The sequence below is a fragment of the Biomphalaria glabrata genome, chromosome 17 (genome assembly GCF_947242115.1).
Source record: "Biomphalaria glabrata chromosome 17, xgBioGlab47.1, whole genome shotgun sequence".
NCBI classification, from domain to species: Eukaryota; Metazoa; Mollusca; class Gastropoda; family Planorbidae; genus Biomphalaria; species Biomphalaria glabrata.
Genome location: NC_074727.1, coordinates 23682446 through 23699528, shown reverse-complemented (window position 1 = coordinate 23699528; position 17083 = coordinate 23682446). Strand labels below are relative to the sequence as shown.

Below are 17083 nucleotides of genomic sequence, written 5' to 3'. Positions count from 1 at the left end.
CTACTTTAATTAGTGCTACGGTCAAAGGGTTCACTTGTTGAAGAGCGAAAAAAAAATTGAAGTAAAAAAATTGTTGGGGGGGGGGGGTGGCGGCTATAATTATTTTATTTAGAAAATCTAGAAATTTAGAATGGGAAAAATGATATCACATCTGAACTAAAACTGTGTGAAGTTTTCCGTGTTTCGATAACAGTTCTTCTTAATTTAGATGTTTTAGCATGTGTCGGGCCGGATAAAAACTTTCTGGGTGCCGAAGTTGGACCGGTGGCCGTAGTTTTCCCATCAATGACCTAGACTGAGTGTTTTTTTTAAGTCAAAAGATTAAGGTTAAAAATGTGTAATTGTGTACATTGAAAACTTTAAAAGGATATTGTTATTGGGTGTGTGTTTCGGTTTTTGTATTGGCTCGTCAATTCTGATGTAACCTCAAACTGGATTAATAAAGATGAATGGATAGAAAAGTGGGTGATTAACTATCATTATCGTTTATGTAAGTGAAGACCAGAGACAGGACAACATTGTTTATGGTGGAAGAAGTAGTTTTAAAATGGGTTGAAGTATGTTATTTAAAAGAACTCAACATCTTGTTATTTCATTTAACGTTTTCATACTGTCTTCTCGATGGCCTCGGAGTCCAACCCTGCCCAATACCCAGTCCTGCATGAGGTTTGAGCAAGAACGTAATGATCTTCAAACCTGAGGGGACGTCAGAGACTAACAAGTCAAATGTTGGCTAATTGAATGGTTGAAGAAAAAAAAAAGACAGTGTTGCACACCTTATCAACAAATTTACAATGTAGCTGGATATAGATGTCAACTAAGATTCTTTATCTCCTTGCAAATGTAACATACTTCTGCTGTGAATGTAGCACACAAAATAATAAAGATTATCAAATTAATGCATTTTAGTAAAACCAATTGAACAACGTGTAGTTATAACTAAATATTACAATGTTCAATTCCAATAAACAACGTGGAATTCAATAGTATATATTTTAGTTCAGATATTGTCGGGGTCTTAAGAGAAGGCATACAAATTATTATATGCTAGTCTAAGCTATTTGTGGTCGTGCAATAAAACACTGTAACATACAATGGCGCCATGTTAGTTAAAATATTCTATGCGTATTGGAAAAAAAAAACACACCAGTTGATGACGTCGTCCTAGAGTAAATTCTTCAATGCAAACAAGGTTAGGGTTAGGGTTTGGAGCTTGCTATCAACCCTGCACACGTTTAGAAATTACCATCACCCCTGCAGACGTTTTGAATTTACCATCAGTCCTGTAGACATTTGGATTCCGTATTTATTGCTTTGCTTGGCTAGTTAGGGGTTACTTAAATATTACAATTAAGAACAATTATTACTAATTACACTTCAACTCTAAGTATAGATATCCATTGAAATACAAATAATACTTTAATATTCAATGAGCACACAATGACATCAACTCAATAAATATTAATACAAAACCACCAGTCCAGGAAGCAACTGTCCAACCTTCCTGGACCGGGGACAAGACCTCACAGACTAACACACTCTCTCGCACATTCTACAAAGACTAAACCATTCAGTTCATAACACGTGCAAGACTATTCACATTCATAACCTTGGAGTATCTAAACAAGGGGATATAAATATCATTCCAGAATATCAAAGTAACATATTCACTCTCGCCATATCTCCCCCTGACAACCATCAGCCCTACAGACGTTTGGAGCTTACCATCAACCCTTCATAAGTTCTGTGCTTACCATCAGCCTCCAAACGTTTGGAGCTTACCATCCGCCCACAATTCTTTAGAGCTAACCATCAGCCATGCAGACGTTTGTTGTTTACAATGAGACCTGTAAACGTTTGGAACTTACCATTAGCCTCCAAACGTTTGGAGCTTTTCATCAGACCTCCACATGTTTGGAGCTTATTATCAGCCCTGCAAAAGTTTGGCATGTGATCAGCGTTGTTGTTTTGTAATTAAACGAGACGGAATTGTTTATTTTATGTTGAAATGTTGTTTATTTTCTATACGTTCGCCCCCCCCCCTCCCGTAAGCCGTCATTTTGTCCTTACTGGCATAGAGAAAAGAAGCTGGCAGCAGATGCTTTCTAAAAGAAACAGTTGGAGAGCTGTCACGATGGTCACGGGACACACATTATAGGCCCAAGGGTAGGCCCTTGTAAAAGACAGACGTAGAAAAAGTAAAGAAAACTGCAATTGACCCCCCTTCCCCCGCGGACAACGGCTTTGTCTACATCCGATAAAGAAAAGTATGCATGTCGTAACTGAGTTGGCCTAGCCATGCGAAACAATGCGCTCACCCTTACTCTTCGGAATCGAAGACGTTGCCTTTATTATTATCATTGTTATTTCTCTAGGATACACCTCTGGATTAATGCGTCCATTTTGCTGTCACTGATGTAACAAAGCAGCTAATTTTAATTGATTTTTGTTACTAGGCCTACTGCTTGATAACTTTCTTTTCTAGTCATTTCTGTTGCACTCTGAAGACATTAGAAAGTAGGTTTCCATACGGACAGTCAAAACTATTTTAGAATGATGACGAATGTATTGCTCGTCACAATATGTGCTGTTATGAGCGTTAAGGTTGGATGGGCTGACCCAGAAATGAGCAATGAAACTGACATTCGCTTGCTGACCAGCGCCGTGTCCGCGTTTTCTCGGGACGTGTACAGGACACTTCACCGCAGGGCTTTGAATTTTGTGTTCAGTCCATTCACTGCCCACTCTGCACTGTCCATGACGTATATGGGAGCCATGCACGACACTATGCGCCACTTGAGAGACGGTCTCTGGGTGAGTTGTTTCTGTTCGATGTTTTATCTCAGTTTTAAGGCTACTTCTTATATAAACTTGTTTTCAAATCTACTACTTTTGAGAAATCTTTTACAACCTAACGTTCTGTAAAATGTATTTTAGTTTTAAAACCTATCATTGTAAAATTTAATCATTTTCATAAATTTAATTTTTTTTTAAGTTCCCTTCTCATGTCTTCACCAGGATTCGAACCCAAGACAGCTCAGTTCGGAAGCCAATCGCTTTACCGCTCATCCACCGCACCTCCATAAAAAAAATAATAACTGCCTAAAACCTATCAGTTTCGTAAAACCCATCAAGCAATTATAGCTGTGCATTTTTTTTTGAGGTTGAAAACTCTTATATTAGTTGTAAAACCTTCATCTGTGGTACAACCTACCATGTTCGTAAAACATATCAAGAGAGCATTGTGGCGAAATGTATTACTGTTTTAAACTATCTGTGATGTAAACCCGCCTTAATTTTCCCCAACTTATGTCAGGTACCCATTAGAGCTGGGTGGACTCAGAGGCGCCCAAAGATCTCTAAATTAAAAATCCCAGACTTCACCAGGATTCTAACCCGGGACTCTGGTTCGGAAGCTAAGCACTTTGCCGCTCAGTCATCGCGCCTCCATACTTGTAAACAACCTCCCAATTTGTCAAATTGTCGTAAAATTGATCATTTGAAAGTCTGCAATTGTTGTAAGACCTATCAGCCTAGTGCTGTAAGACCTATCAGCCTAGCTTTGCTGTAAGACCTATCAGCCTAGCTTTGCTGTAAGACCTATCAGCCTAGCTTTGCTGTGAAACCTATCATTATTGTACAACCTATGTATGTTTTAAAATCTAGGATTACTGCCCATTCTTGTTACTTCATACCCTTCGTAAGGCTTCGACCTTCATTTTATTCTTCAATGGTCGTTCATTTTTTTTTGGTAGCCCTAGTGAAACACACACACACACACAGAGATAGATAGATAGATACATACATACATACGTACACACACACACGTACACACACAAGCACACACACACACACCTACATACATACATATATATGTTCTGTTGTCACAGAATAATAATAAATTACAGTAGACGTTACTAATAACGAGACAGTCTTTATCAAGGTAGACATACATAACTCTCTTTTTATTTCCGTCCGATTCTTTGCTTTCGCATAAAACATAAACAACAAACAATGACGTAATATCATATAATATTAGTACATCCTTCCTTTTGAAGCTATTATCACATCCTTCCTTTTAAAGTGCTTAAGACTTATATTTACAAGGCATTTTGACAACTCGACCACTTCTGGTTGTCTTGACCGGCACAACAAGTTCTCTAGATGTTGGTTTATAATTGTCTGTTTTCTTTGTTCTAACAGTTTGCTGTTCATTGTCTTCGTCGGTATCATAGTACCCAGAGAAGTCTTCTTTGTAGCTCTTGTTTAAAAACCGTTGATTTCGTCTGTATGTTTTTCCATCATTTGTCTTTATGATGTAAGATCACGACTGCTTTCTGCCATGTTTGTCCTAGACGAACTCTCACCTTCTCCCCGACAGAGAAGTCTTTATGTAACCTTGCTTTTGCATCGTATTTCACTTTGCTTTTCGTCTGTCGTTCGTTGAGTAATGTCTCTGCATTTTCAGCTACCTATGGTTTCAATAGTTTGGAATCAGTTGGAATGATGTCCCTGAGTCTTCTACGCATCAGCAGTTGTGATGGCGAATAAAGCAGTCCGCTTATCGGAGTATTTCTATACTCGAGCATAGCGAGATATGGATCTTTCCCACTTTTGTATGCTTTGTTAAATATCTGCTTTACGATATCAACATACACCTCACTTTGTCCATTTGATTGAGGGTATCTGGGACTTGATGTGGTTATCTTAAAACCCCACTCATAAGCAAACTCTCTATATTGATAGCTGTTGAATGGCATATTGTCGCTCACTATTTCTTCTGGTATACCATGTCTAGCAAAAATACCTTTCAGTGCCCTGATAACACATTCTGCTGTTTTGTTCTCCAGTCGTTTTATTTCAGGGTATTTGGAGAAATAGTCCACAACTAGCAAGAAGTCATTGTTCCACCATTCAAACAAATCTGTAGCAAACTTTTTCCATGGTCTGTCTGGTACAGCATGAGGTAGCAATTTTTCTTTCATATTATTTCTTTTGAATGTTGCACATGTTGAGCATTTCATTATTGTCGAAAAAATATCTTTAGACAATCCTGGCCAAAACACACTCTGTTTTGCCTTCAATCTGGTTTTCTCAGGACCAAAATGACCTATGTGCAACTTGTCGAGAATTTCATTTCTCATACTTGAAGGAATTATAATTCTGTTTTCATAAAACAATATTCCATTCTCTTCATGAATACTGTCTTTCAATGACCAATACACTTTCACTGTTTCATGAACTTGAGTTTTTATCTTTGGCCAACCTTCTCTGACATAATTGATTACAAGTTTTAATTTAGCATCAGATTCAGTTTTCCTTCTAATTTCAATAATCTTCTGATCACTTTCCGGAAACTGTGCTGTTGCGCTATGAATTCTCATAACCATGTCATCATTTGAATTTGATTGTTCTTGACCACTGATGTACGCACGCGATAACGTATCAGCTATATGCATTTTTGAACCTGGAGTGTAAGTTACTGTTAATTGATATCTCAACAGTCTAAACATCATCAACTGAAGTCTTGGTAAAATCTTGTGTAAAGGCTTAGTCACAATAGTTTCCAAAGGTTTGTGATCTGATTGTACAGTCACAGTTCTTCCAAAAATATAATGGTGAAAATGTTCAGCTGCAAACACTATAGCTAATTTCCTTTTCTATTTGTGCATACCTGCACTCTGTTTCTGTCAATGATCTTGACGTATACGCAACTGGTTTGTCTTCTTGCATTAAAAATGCTCCCAACCCTTTAGAAGAAGCGTCACACTGAATAGTAACTGGTTTTTCAGGGTTAAACAATTGCAGAACTGAAGCTTCACTAAGTGTTTTCTTTATTAGTTGGAAAGCATTTTCTTGCTCTGCATTCCACTGCCACAATACATCTTTCTTTAGCAATTCACGCAATGGACTGGTAATTGTTGACATGTTTGGAATGAAACTTGACAGAAAGTTGCAGTCTTTGAATTCCTGTTCGATCTGTCGGTGCTGGCATCTCCATTATTGCTTTGATTTTAGCTGGTTCTGGACGAATACCATCTGCTCCAATTTGTCTTCCGAGATAACTAACACCAGAAAGTTTATATTGTATCTTGTTCTTGTTGAACTTTACATTGTTCTTTCTAGCTCTCTCCAGAACATTTAAAAAAATTTGATCATGTTCTTTTTCATCTTTTGCTGCAATCAGCATGTCATCTGACATGATATGTACACCTGGGATGTCTCCGAATACTTGATAAGAACGTTTCTGTAATACTTCACTAGCTGAGGATATTCCAAAAGGCATTCTCAAGAATCTGTATCTTCCAAACGGAGTATTGAATGTACATAAATAAGAGCTTGGTTCATCCAACTCCACTTGCCAATATGCATCCTTTGATCAAGTATACTAAACACTTTTACTGCTCCCAGTGAACTATTGATTTGATCAAATGTTGGTATAATGAAATGTTCTCTCATTATATATTTGTTCAGTTCTCGGGGATCTAAACACAACCTCAAAGAATTATCTTTCTTCTTTGCTATAACCAAGTAATGAACCCATTCTGTTGTTTCATCAACTTCTGCGATCACTCCTTGTTGCATTTGTGTGAGTTTTCTTTTTAATTCTTCATAGATTGATGGTGCAACTCTGCGCGCACATTGAATAACTGGTTTTGCTCCTGACGTCAGTTTAATGTGATACTTTATTTTGTATGTACCGAGTCCTTCGAATACTTGCTTATATTTTTTCATCCACACTTGTGGAACTTCATTTTGTTGCTTGACATCGTGTACTTCGACATTTCTCTTTGCCTCAATTAGTTTTAAAGCAATAGATGTCTTCAGACCTAGTATAGGATTGATACTTTTCTTGATCAAGTACAGATCATCTTTAACTTCTACATCGCCGACTTTAAATGTGACCGATGCAACTCCCTTCAGTTCTAATGCTTCATCCCCCAATGCTCGTAGGGTAGTATTTGAATTCTTTAGCTGAGTATCAGTTTCTAAATTGTTCCACGTTTACTCTGATATCACATTAGTGTAAAGAAACAAGTCCCTTTACGTTTAAAGTGCCTTTTAATTAATTGTGTAACATTTTCAACATAACATATATACAGGGCAACGTTATGTACAGATACCCAACTCCACTCGCTGACTTTCTCTCTCTCTCTTGTTTACACACTTGTCACTTCCCCCAAGTCCCCTAACTCTCGATACTCAACACTTGACCGTGTGTCACGGTTGACCACACAGTAACCGTGTCACCACAATTAGCTTGTTCTCCTGTGTCAATCTTTACTCGCTGACTTTCTCTCTCTTGTTTACACACTTGTCACTTCCCCCAAGTCCCCTAACTCTCGATACTCAACACTTGACCGTGTGTCACGGTTGACCACACAGTAACCGTGTCACCACAATTAGCTTGTTCTCCTGTGTCAATCTTCACTCGCTGACTTTCTCTCTCTCTCCTCTTGTTTACACACTTGTCACTTCCCCCAAGTCCCCTAACTCTCGATACTCAACACTTGACCGTGTGTCACGGTTGACCACACAGTAACCGTGTCACCACAATTAGCTTGTTCTCCTGTGTCAATCTTCACTCGCTGACTTTCTCTCTCTCTCCTCTTGTTTACACACTTGTCACTTCCCCCAAGTCCCCTAACTCTCGATACTCAACACTTGACCGTGTGTCACGGTTGACCACACAGTAACCGTGTCACCACAATTAGCTTGTTCTCCTGTGTCAATCTTCATTTTGACTATTTTCCCCATAATATTGACATCAACCATCCAAACTTTGACATTGTCCTCAGTACCAATTGCCTCAAACCACAACTCATTTACTTGGCTTGCCTGACTATCATCTTCTAGTAAATCAACCGCCTTGAAGTGTTTCGAACCACATTTTACAGTGAAATGATTTCTCTTTTTACATTTTCGGCATGTGTGTCCGAATGCTGGGCAATTGTATTTTACATGAGATCCACCACAAGATCTGCAATCTCTAATGAAACTTGTTACATGATTCTTTGCCATTTTTCCCTGTGAGGTTTTGACTGTCTTTCTATCTTCTGTCTTCTTTAATTTATTAGCAGCATCCACATGTAGTCCTTTCATATCTATCATTTGTTTCTGGGTATGCTCGTCAGCACGAATTATGTTTGCTTATTTCTCTAAAGTTAAGTCTACATCTCTCATAAGTCTCTCTCTCACTCGATCTGACTGTATACCACATACCAATCGATCTCTGATGAGTTCATCTCGAAGGTTGTCAAACTTGCATTCTTTTGCCAAATTCTTTAAATCAGTATAATACTGTTCAAACGTTTCTCCGTCTTTCTGCTTTCTAGAGAAGAATTTAAATCTGTCATACACAGTGTTGGACTTAGACAAAAAATGATTCTCAAACCTTTCAATTACTTAGTCTACAGTCTCATCTTCACATACTTGAAAAGTATTGTAGATGTCTCGAGCGAGTTCACCGATCAGGTGTAACAATAAAGCTTTCTTCACTGGCTCGGGCTTCGTATTCTTTTCATTGGCGAACATAAACAGTTCAAAACTTTGTCTCCATTTTTTTCATCGTTCAGATAGATTACCGTCTAGTGACAACGGTTTAGGAGGATTGAATAATTCCATTATTCGTACAGATTCTAGATTCTATGTCTAGGTCTAGATCTAAATAAAATGAACTAATGACACCACAAATAAAATGTACTTTTAGCAATTTAGAAACAACTAGATCTAGATCTACCTGTTACCAGCAATGTGACACTAGATTTGACACCTAATCTAATACCAGATCTGACACAAGATCTGAAACCAAATCTGACACCATGTTCTGTTGTCACAGATTAATGATAAATTACTGTAGACGTTACTAATTAATAATGATAATAACGAGACTGTCTTTATCAAGGTAGACATATATAACTCTCTTTTTAATTCCGTCCGTTCCTTTGCGTTCGCACAAAACATAAACAACAAACAATGACGTAATATCATATTATATTAGTACATCCTTCCTCGTGGTCTTCAAATCAATCAATAAAATCTTTCCTCTCTTAAAACTTTCAGTTGAGTATCTATTACAATAATCATAAAGCTATCTTTTTAAATTAAGATCCTGAAAAGAAAATATTAAACTAAATATCTAGAAAGTAATGTAGACACTAATTGTTTGTTCTTACCAGTTGAGGGATCTACCATCACCACACATGGCTTACCATGACCTGATTCATGACGTCACTCAGGTCGAGGATATGCAGTTCCTGGTGGCTAATGGCATGTGGGTGAACCCAAAGTTTGAACTCCATCAGAAGTACAAGGTTAGTGAACGCCTGCTTTGTTAGAAGTTCCAGTATTAGATTCCTACAAGTGACATATACGTACTCTTGAAGTGTACCGTGTACGTGACAAAAATAAACAAAAATTAACCTTTTTTTTGAAAAGAATATTGAACGAAGTCTATTTATAGAAACAATACTTTTGTTGTTCAAGAGGACAATACGAAAACATTTCTAGCTCTTTGGCCATAACGGGAAAAAATCACTTTGACTTGTATACGTACCTCTATATATAATTCTCTACTTCGTTCAGCCATGCGGCACACGACGCACGGCTTGCGACTCTCTAAACCTCGATGAAAAGCTCTTTTATTTTCTTTTATTTCTGCAAGTCGGACTAGAGTTACCCCACGTAACTTTCGCTGCGATAAAGATCGCGGCTAATAAAAAAAAAGAGGGGGGGGGAATTCATCTTCTTTACCTACTATTCTATACGTGGCCCAACCACGCACTCACGACGACTCTCTAGGTCTTGAAAAAAAAACGGCATTATACAATATCCTTAACTGTGGCATCTAGTGGAAAAAGCTAATGAAGAATTACTTGAGGTCAACAAATCTCAAAGATTGATTTAAACATTTTGGTAACTCTTGCTATTGAGCATTATCTATGTTGGAAACAGAAGTTTGATGATAGACTATATGACTTTGTTACACGCAAGGCTCGTAATGTAATCTTTATTTGATCGTGATTTCGTACTTAGTAAAGAAAGAATAAAATGCAGAGACGAATTAATTTTCTAATATAAAATCTTAATCTTCACGTATTATCCGTTTCTTTACCCAAACTGGGCCCCGCGTAATCCGTTTTGCAAACAGCCCCGCTATGGTTAGGGCCGGCCCTGTCAACATCTATGCAAAATAATCGCTCTATAAGAAACAAAGAATATTTAATCAATGTCGACGGTCTGCTCTATTAAGTTTCACTTGTCATTAATCTACGGACTCGAAGACAAGACTGAGTAGAAGTATTGTATTTTTGAATATTTATTGTCAATCTTTTCTTCTTTATAACGTTGACATCATCAATAAAGTGCAATTAAAACAAGTAAATAGCAGTTGCAAAATTCTTAATTAACATCTAGTTATATATAATTAATAAAAAAATAGAAAAATCTGTAATTGCTATTTTTCTTAAAAATTTTTAAATACCTATATTCAAGTCACAACTTCATAGAACCTGATTTTACAATTGATGTATATAGTTATAAAGGGTTGCTATTTCGTTGGCCATATAAAAATAACTCTAGTTTGAACTTTACAGAGTTTCAAAGTAAAAAAAAAAAAAATTTGGCTAGAGAACTAAGCATAGATCTAGATCCAACACTAGTTTCGAAAGGAGTATCGCGTTCTTGAAAGGACTATTGCATTCGGGAATTTCCGAACGTGAGGTATCAAGTGTTAAATAAACTCATGTTCAGGAAACGTGTGCGCATCTAAAACGTGATCTAAAGGCCTGTCATTTGGACAATTAGAAAGTGTAGTAGACCTAAGAGAACAACAATCTCAATATAAGTTTTATAAAGGAGGTATGGTGGGATGCGTGGTGTAGAGGCTAAGTACGCTTGAACTTGGCTAGGTTTGGCAAACACAACGACACACTAGAGAGACAAACACAACGACACACTAGAGAGACAAACACAACGACACACTAGAGAGACAAACACAACGACACACTAGAGAGACAAACACAACGACACACTACACAGACAGAGTTTATATCAGGTTTAAAAAAAAAGAAAGAAAACAAGAAAAAAAAATGTCTTTCATTGTTTAGAATGTCTTCTTGTTAGCATCTTGTCCTAAAAACAACTTTATATCTAAGAGGTTCTCAACATTTCTTAAGCTTGGACACCAACGAAATGCCAAGAATGGACAGAATCACGGCAATGAACTATGTGTCTAGGCGGCTTTATTGTGCGTTGTGAGCAGAGATGCTATGAACTATGACTGTGTCTAGGCGGCTTTATTGTGCGTTGTGAGCAGACATGCTATGAACTATGACTGTGTCTAGGCGGCTTTATTGTGCGTTGTGAGCAGAGATGCTATGAACTATGACTGTGTCTAGGCGGCTTTATTGTGCGTTGTGAGCAGAGATGCTATGAACTATGACTGTGTCTAGGCGGCTTTATTGTGCGTTGTGAGCAGAGATGCTATGAACGATGACTGTGTCTGGGCGGCTTTATTGTGCGTAGTGAGCAGAGATGCTATGAGCTATGACTGTGTCTAGGCGGCTTTATTGTGCGTTGTGAGCAGAGATGCTATGAACTATGACTGTGTCTGGGCGGCTTTATTGTGCGTTGTGAGCAGAGATGCTATGAACTATAACTGTGTCTGGGCGGCTTTATTGTGCGTTGTGAGCAGAGATGCTATGAACTATAACTGTGTCTAGGCGGCTTTATTGTGCGTTGTGAGCAGAGATGCTATGAACTATGACTGTGTCTAGGCGACTTTATTGTGCGTAGTGAGCAGAGATGCTATGAACTATGACTGTGTCTAGGCGGCTTTATTGTGCGTTGTGAGCAGAGATGCTATGAACGATGACTGTGTCTGGGCGGCTTTATTGTGCGTAGTGAGCAGAGATGCTATGAGCTATGACTGTGTCTAGGCGGCTTTATTGTGCGTTGTGAGCAGAGATGCTATGAACTATGACTGTGTCTGGGCGGCTTTATTGTGCGTTGTGAGCAGAGATGCTATAAACTATGACTGTGTCTAGGCGACTTTATTGTGCGTAGTGAGCAGAGATGCTATGAACTATGACTGTGTCTAGGCGGCTTTATTGTGCGTTGTGAGCAGAGATGCTATGAACTATGACTGTGTCTAGGCGGCTTTATTGTGCGTTGTGAGCAGAGATGCTATGAACTATGACTGTGTCTAGGCGGCTTTATTGTGCGTTGTGAGCAGAGATGCTATGAACTATGACTGTGTCTAGGCGGCTTTATTGTGCGTTGTGAGCAGAGATGCTATGAACTATGACTGTGTCTAGGCGACTTTATTGTGCGTTGTGAGCAGAGATGCTATGAACTATGACTGTGTCTAGGCGGCTTTATTGTGCGTTGTGAGCAGAGATGCTATGAACGATGACTGTGTCTGGGCGGCTTTATTGTGCGTAGTGAGCAGAGATGCTATGAGCTATGACTGTGTCTAGGCGGCTTTATTGTGCGTTGTGAGCAGAGATGCTATGAACTATGACTGTGTCTGGGCGGCTTTATTGTGCGTTGTGAGCAGAGATGCTATGAACTATGACTGTGTCTAGGCGGCTTTATTGTGCGTTGTGAGCAGAGATGCTATGAGCTATGACTGTGTCTAGGCGGCTTTATTGTGCGTTGTGAGCAGAGATGCTATGAACTATGACTGTGTCTGGGCGGCTTTATTGTGCGTTGTGAGCAGAGATGCTATGAACTATAACTGTGTCTAGGCGGCTTTATTGTGCGTTGTGAGCAGAGATGCTATAAACTATGACTGTGTCTAGGCGACTTTATTGTGCGTAGTGAGCAGAGATGCTATGAACTATGACTGTGTCTAGGCGGCTTTATTGTGCGTTGTGAGCAGAGATGCTATGAACGATGACTGTGTCTGGGCGGCTTTATTGTGCGTAGTGAGCAGAGATGCTATGAGCTATGACTGTGTCTAGGCGGCTTTATTGTGCGTTGTGAGCAGAGATGCTATGAACTATGACTGTGTCTAGGCGGCTTTATTGTGCGTTGTGAGCAGAGATGCTATGAACTATGACTGTGTCTAGGCGACTTTATTGTGCGTAGTGAGCAGAGATGCTATGAACTATGACTGTGTCTAGGCGGCTTTATTGTGCGTTGTGAGCAGAGATGCTATGAGCTATGACTGTGTCTAGGCGACTTTATTGTGCGTAGTGAGCAGAGATGCTATGAACTATGACTGTGTCTAGGCGACTTTATTGTGCGTAGTGAGCAGAGATGCTATGAACTATGACTGTGTCTAGGCGGCTTTATTGTGCGTAGTGAGCGGAGATGCTATGAACTATGACTGTGTCTGGGCGACTTTATTGTGCGTAGTGAGCAGAGATGCTATGAGCTATGACTGTGTCTAGGCGACTTTATTGTGCGTAGTGAGCAGAGATGCTATGAGCAAAACTGCACCACGTAGAAGGGCCGGATATAGCCCGCGTGCCGTTGTTTGGGTTGTACACTATTTTGATTCATTAAACTGGACAGTTAATGTTTCATATTCCTATTTTGGCCACAAGGATACTATGTGGCCAACACAACCACGCACTAACATTACTTTCCCCCTGCTAACGTGAGTTACCCAATAAGGTTTATATTGACATATGCAAGTCACATGTTTTTCTAGTAAAGTCAATTATGACGTCCTAGCCCCCCCCCCCAATAAAAAAGCACTGGTTGGAGGCGGTCAGGATTCCAATTTGTAGACCATCAAAATGATAATCTAGAGGGCATAGTATATGAAAAGACAGTCAGTCATCTGGGTGGACTCCTAAAAATCCTGAATTTCATCATTGCAGTCTCCACCGGGAATCAACACAAGGCCCGTAGTTTCCGAAGCCAAACGCTTGACCACTTGGTCAAACACGGTCCATTTTAAAACTACAATTAGTCACACTATGATGAAAGTTTGTAATAATATTCGCATTCTGAATGTTCATCATGTTTGTTTACTCTCTTTTCTCACTTAGGAAGATCTAGCAACTCTGTATAATGCTGCCTCCGGAACCATCGACCTTAATGCAACTCTCGTTACGGAGGCTGCCATCAATGAATGGGTCGCCAATCAAACCATGAATAAAATCACATCTTTTCTGCCCCCACCAAAAATCGATAGCTCAACTCTTCTGCTGTTAATTGATGCATTGTATGTGAATGGAACCTGGATGTCTAAATTCAATCCAAGTGAAACCAGCAAAGACACTTTCCAACTGGCCACTGGAGGTCTCGTTGAAACTGACTTCATGAACCAGACCTCTTACTTCGAGGTCAAAAGATCTGTTGTAATGGATGTCGACGTGATACGAATTCCTTTTCAGAACAAGAGATTCGCATTCTACGTCGCACTGCCAAAATCTCGCTCAGGACTCAGTGATTTTGAGGATGTCTTCTCGAATCCGAACTTTGACGTCAACATTCTCTTTAAGGAAATGAAGCCAGAGAAAATTCACCTGAAACTTCCCAAGTTTAAACTCGTTGCTAACATTAATTTAAACATTACTCTCAGATTTTTGATCATGTCAATCGTTTTTGATGAGATTGCAAATTTCGCTGGGATCTCAGATCAGCAAGTCCGTGTCTCTGATGTCGTCCAGAAAGCGGTTATTGAGATCAACGAGCTTGGAGTAACCGCAGCATCGGCAACTGCAGTGAAATTTGTACCAACCTCAACCTGGGAAGAAGATGAACCAACAGATTTTATTGCAGGTCACCCTTTTATGTTTTTCCTTCGTGACGACAACAATGAGCTGATTCTCTTTCATGGAAGATTTTCCGACCCAAATATTACAGAGATAATTATTGAGTAACGATCGATCTAATTCTGTTTAAAAATAAACAAAACTGCAAATTGTTGGAATTATTTCTTTTTTTATTAAAATGTTAACAAGCGAAATAAATTTCTTATAGCTTAGATCAGTGTCAAAATTTGTTCATAATCAGTAATTGTTCATAATCAGTAATTATCGTGCTTAAAGTGAAAAAAAACAACCTAACAAACTTTCAAATGTCTTAACACACCTTGAAATACCAAAAAATACTTTCTCTTATTTTCAAACACTGTAATTTATTGTCAAATGCCTTTACATAACATCACTTACCTTCACATAACATCACATATCTTCAAATAACATCACATAACTTCACATATCTTTACCTAAAATCAAAGTACCTTCACATAACATCACACACCTTCACATATCTTCACATAACATCAATTACCTTCGAATAACATTACATAACTTCACATATCTTCACATAACATCACATAACATCACATAACATCACATAACTTCACATATCTTCACATAACATCAGATAACTTCACATATCTTCACATAAAATAAAAGTACCTTCACATAACATCATATTCTTTCACATAACATTACATAACATCACTTACCTTCAAATAACATCACATACCTTCACATAAAATCAAAGTTCCTTCACATAACATTACTTACCTTCAAGTAACATCACATACCTTCACATAAAATCAAAGTTCCTTCACATAACATTACTTACCTTCAAGTAACATCACATACCTTCACATAAAATCAAAGTACCTTCACATAGCATCACATAAAATCACATAACCTTCACATAACATCACTTACTTTCACATAACATCACTTACCATCAAATAACATCACATAACTTCACATATCTTTACATAAAATCAAAGTACCTTCACATAACATCACACACCTTCACATAACATCACATAACATCAATTACCTTCACATAACATTTACTTACTTCAAATAAGATTACATAACTTCACATATCTTTAACTATAACATCACATAACTTCACATATCTTTAACTATAACATCACATAACTTCACATATCTTCACATAACATCACATAACTTCACATAACATCACATACCTTCACATAACATCAGTTACTTCAAATAAGATCATATAACTTCACATATCTTCAAATACCATCACAAAAAATAACATACCTTCATACATCTTCATACAACTTTCATGAATATCTTCAATCCCCTTCATACACCTGACCAGATAGATCCAGTAACCTTCCCACCGCCTTATACGGCATCACGTTGTGCATTAAGACACATTGTCTAAAAGTCTAACGTTTTCTCTGATGATATAGACCAACATTAGGTGTAGGAAAACCAAACAAATAATAACGTAAAAGACAAACCCCCCTCCCTGAAATATCAAAAGTCTTTTTATTTTGTGCAGTCTGTTCATCTCTTTGTCTACCGATCAAAAAAAAAGCAAAAAAAAAAAACAAAAAAAAACAAGGAAAATAAAGAAAAGATAAATAAAAAGCTTATATTAATCATAGTTGTATCAATAAGTTTGGATCAGTCATGCAATTAAATTAGGAATAGATCTGGAATCTAGACTAACAAAATAAAAGCATTTATAAAAATTAAAAAAGGAAGTAACGACCTGGATTCGAAATCATGGCTAAAGACTTCTCATGCTTCTCATGCCAACACAGTAACCACTCTGCTAGTGGAGGTCTTATGGACATGGAAGAGTTGTATATTGTCTCTATACTCTCGTCCTAATGTTCATGTTGTGTTCTCTAAGACTCGTACGGCGACCTATAAAGGGGACTAACTCAGCTTATAACACCCCTAACTCAGCATATACCACCACTTGTTTAAGATACCTAACTATAATTAATTACCAATAGTTAATTAACTAGCTGGTTCAGTTTTTGAAAATGGATTCTTATGTTTTCAAGTAAAAGAAATAATTATGCAAAATTTCAGTTTGATTGGGTGTGGGAGAAATAATGTGTACAAACTTTTTCTAGACCGACAAACAATTGGACAGACTGTCAGAGTAAGTATATAAGCTCTGTAAAGTTAAAAAGCTATTGAAATTTCTGGGTTATTTGTGCAGTTTGCATGTTGAAGTGCAACAGCTACTTTTGGTCTTCTGAAACAAAAAGAACATTTTGTTATTACAATTAATTATGCAAAACAATTTCTTTTTCTTCAAACCAAAACACCATTTTAAAAAAAATATGATGGTATGGAGTCATACTATTACAAATCCAGGC

At 38.0% G+C, this 17083-nt stretch overlaps 1 protein-coding gene across 1 annotated transcript; it reads left to right on the top strand.

Moving 5' to 3' along the window:
- Nucleotides 1–2455: 2455 nt before the first annotated feature.
- On the top strand, nucleotides 2456–14944 carry LOC106051169 (serine protease inhibitor 42Dd-like). The gene is made up of 3 exons (XM_056016233.1): nucleotides 2456–2814; nucleotides 9180–9314; nucleotides 14004–14944. The coding sequence occupies exons 1-3, from the start codon at nucleotides 2554–2556 to the stop codon at nucleotides 14838–14840; spliced, it is 1233 nt and encodes a 410-aa protein (XP_055872208.1). The 5' UTR covers nucleotides 2456–2553; the 3' UTR covers nucleotides 14841–14944.
- The last annotated feature ends 2139 nt before the right edge of the window (nucleotides 14945–17083 follow it).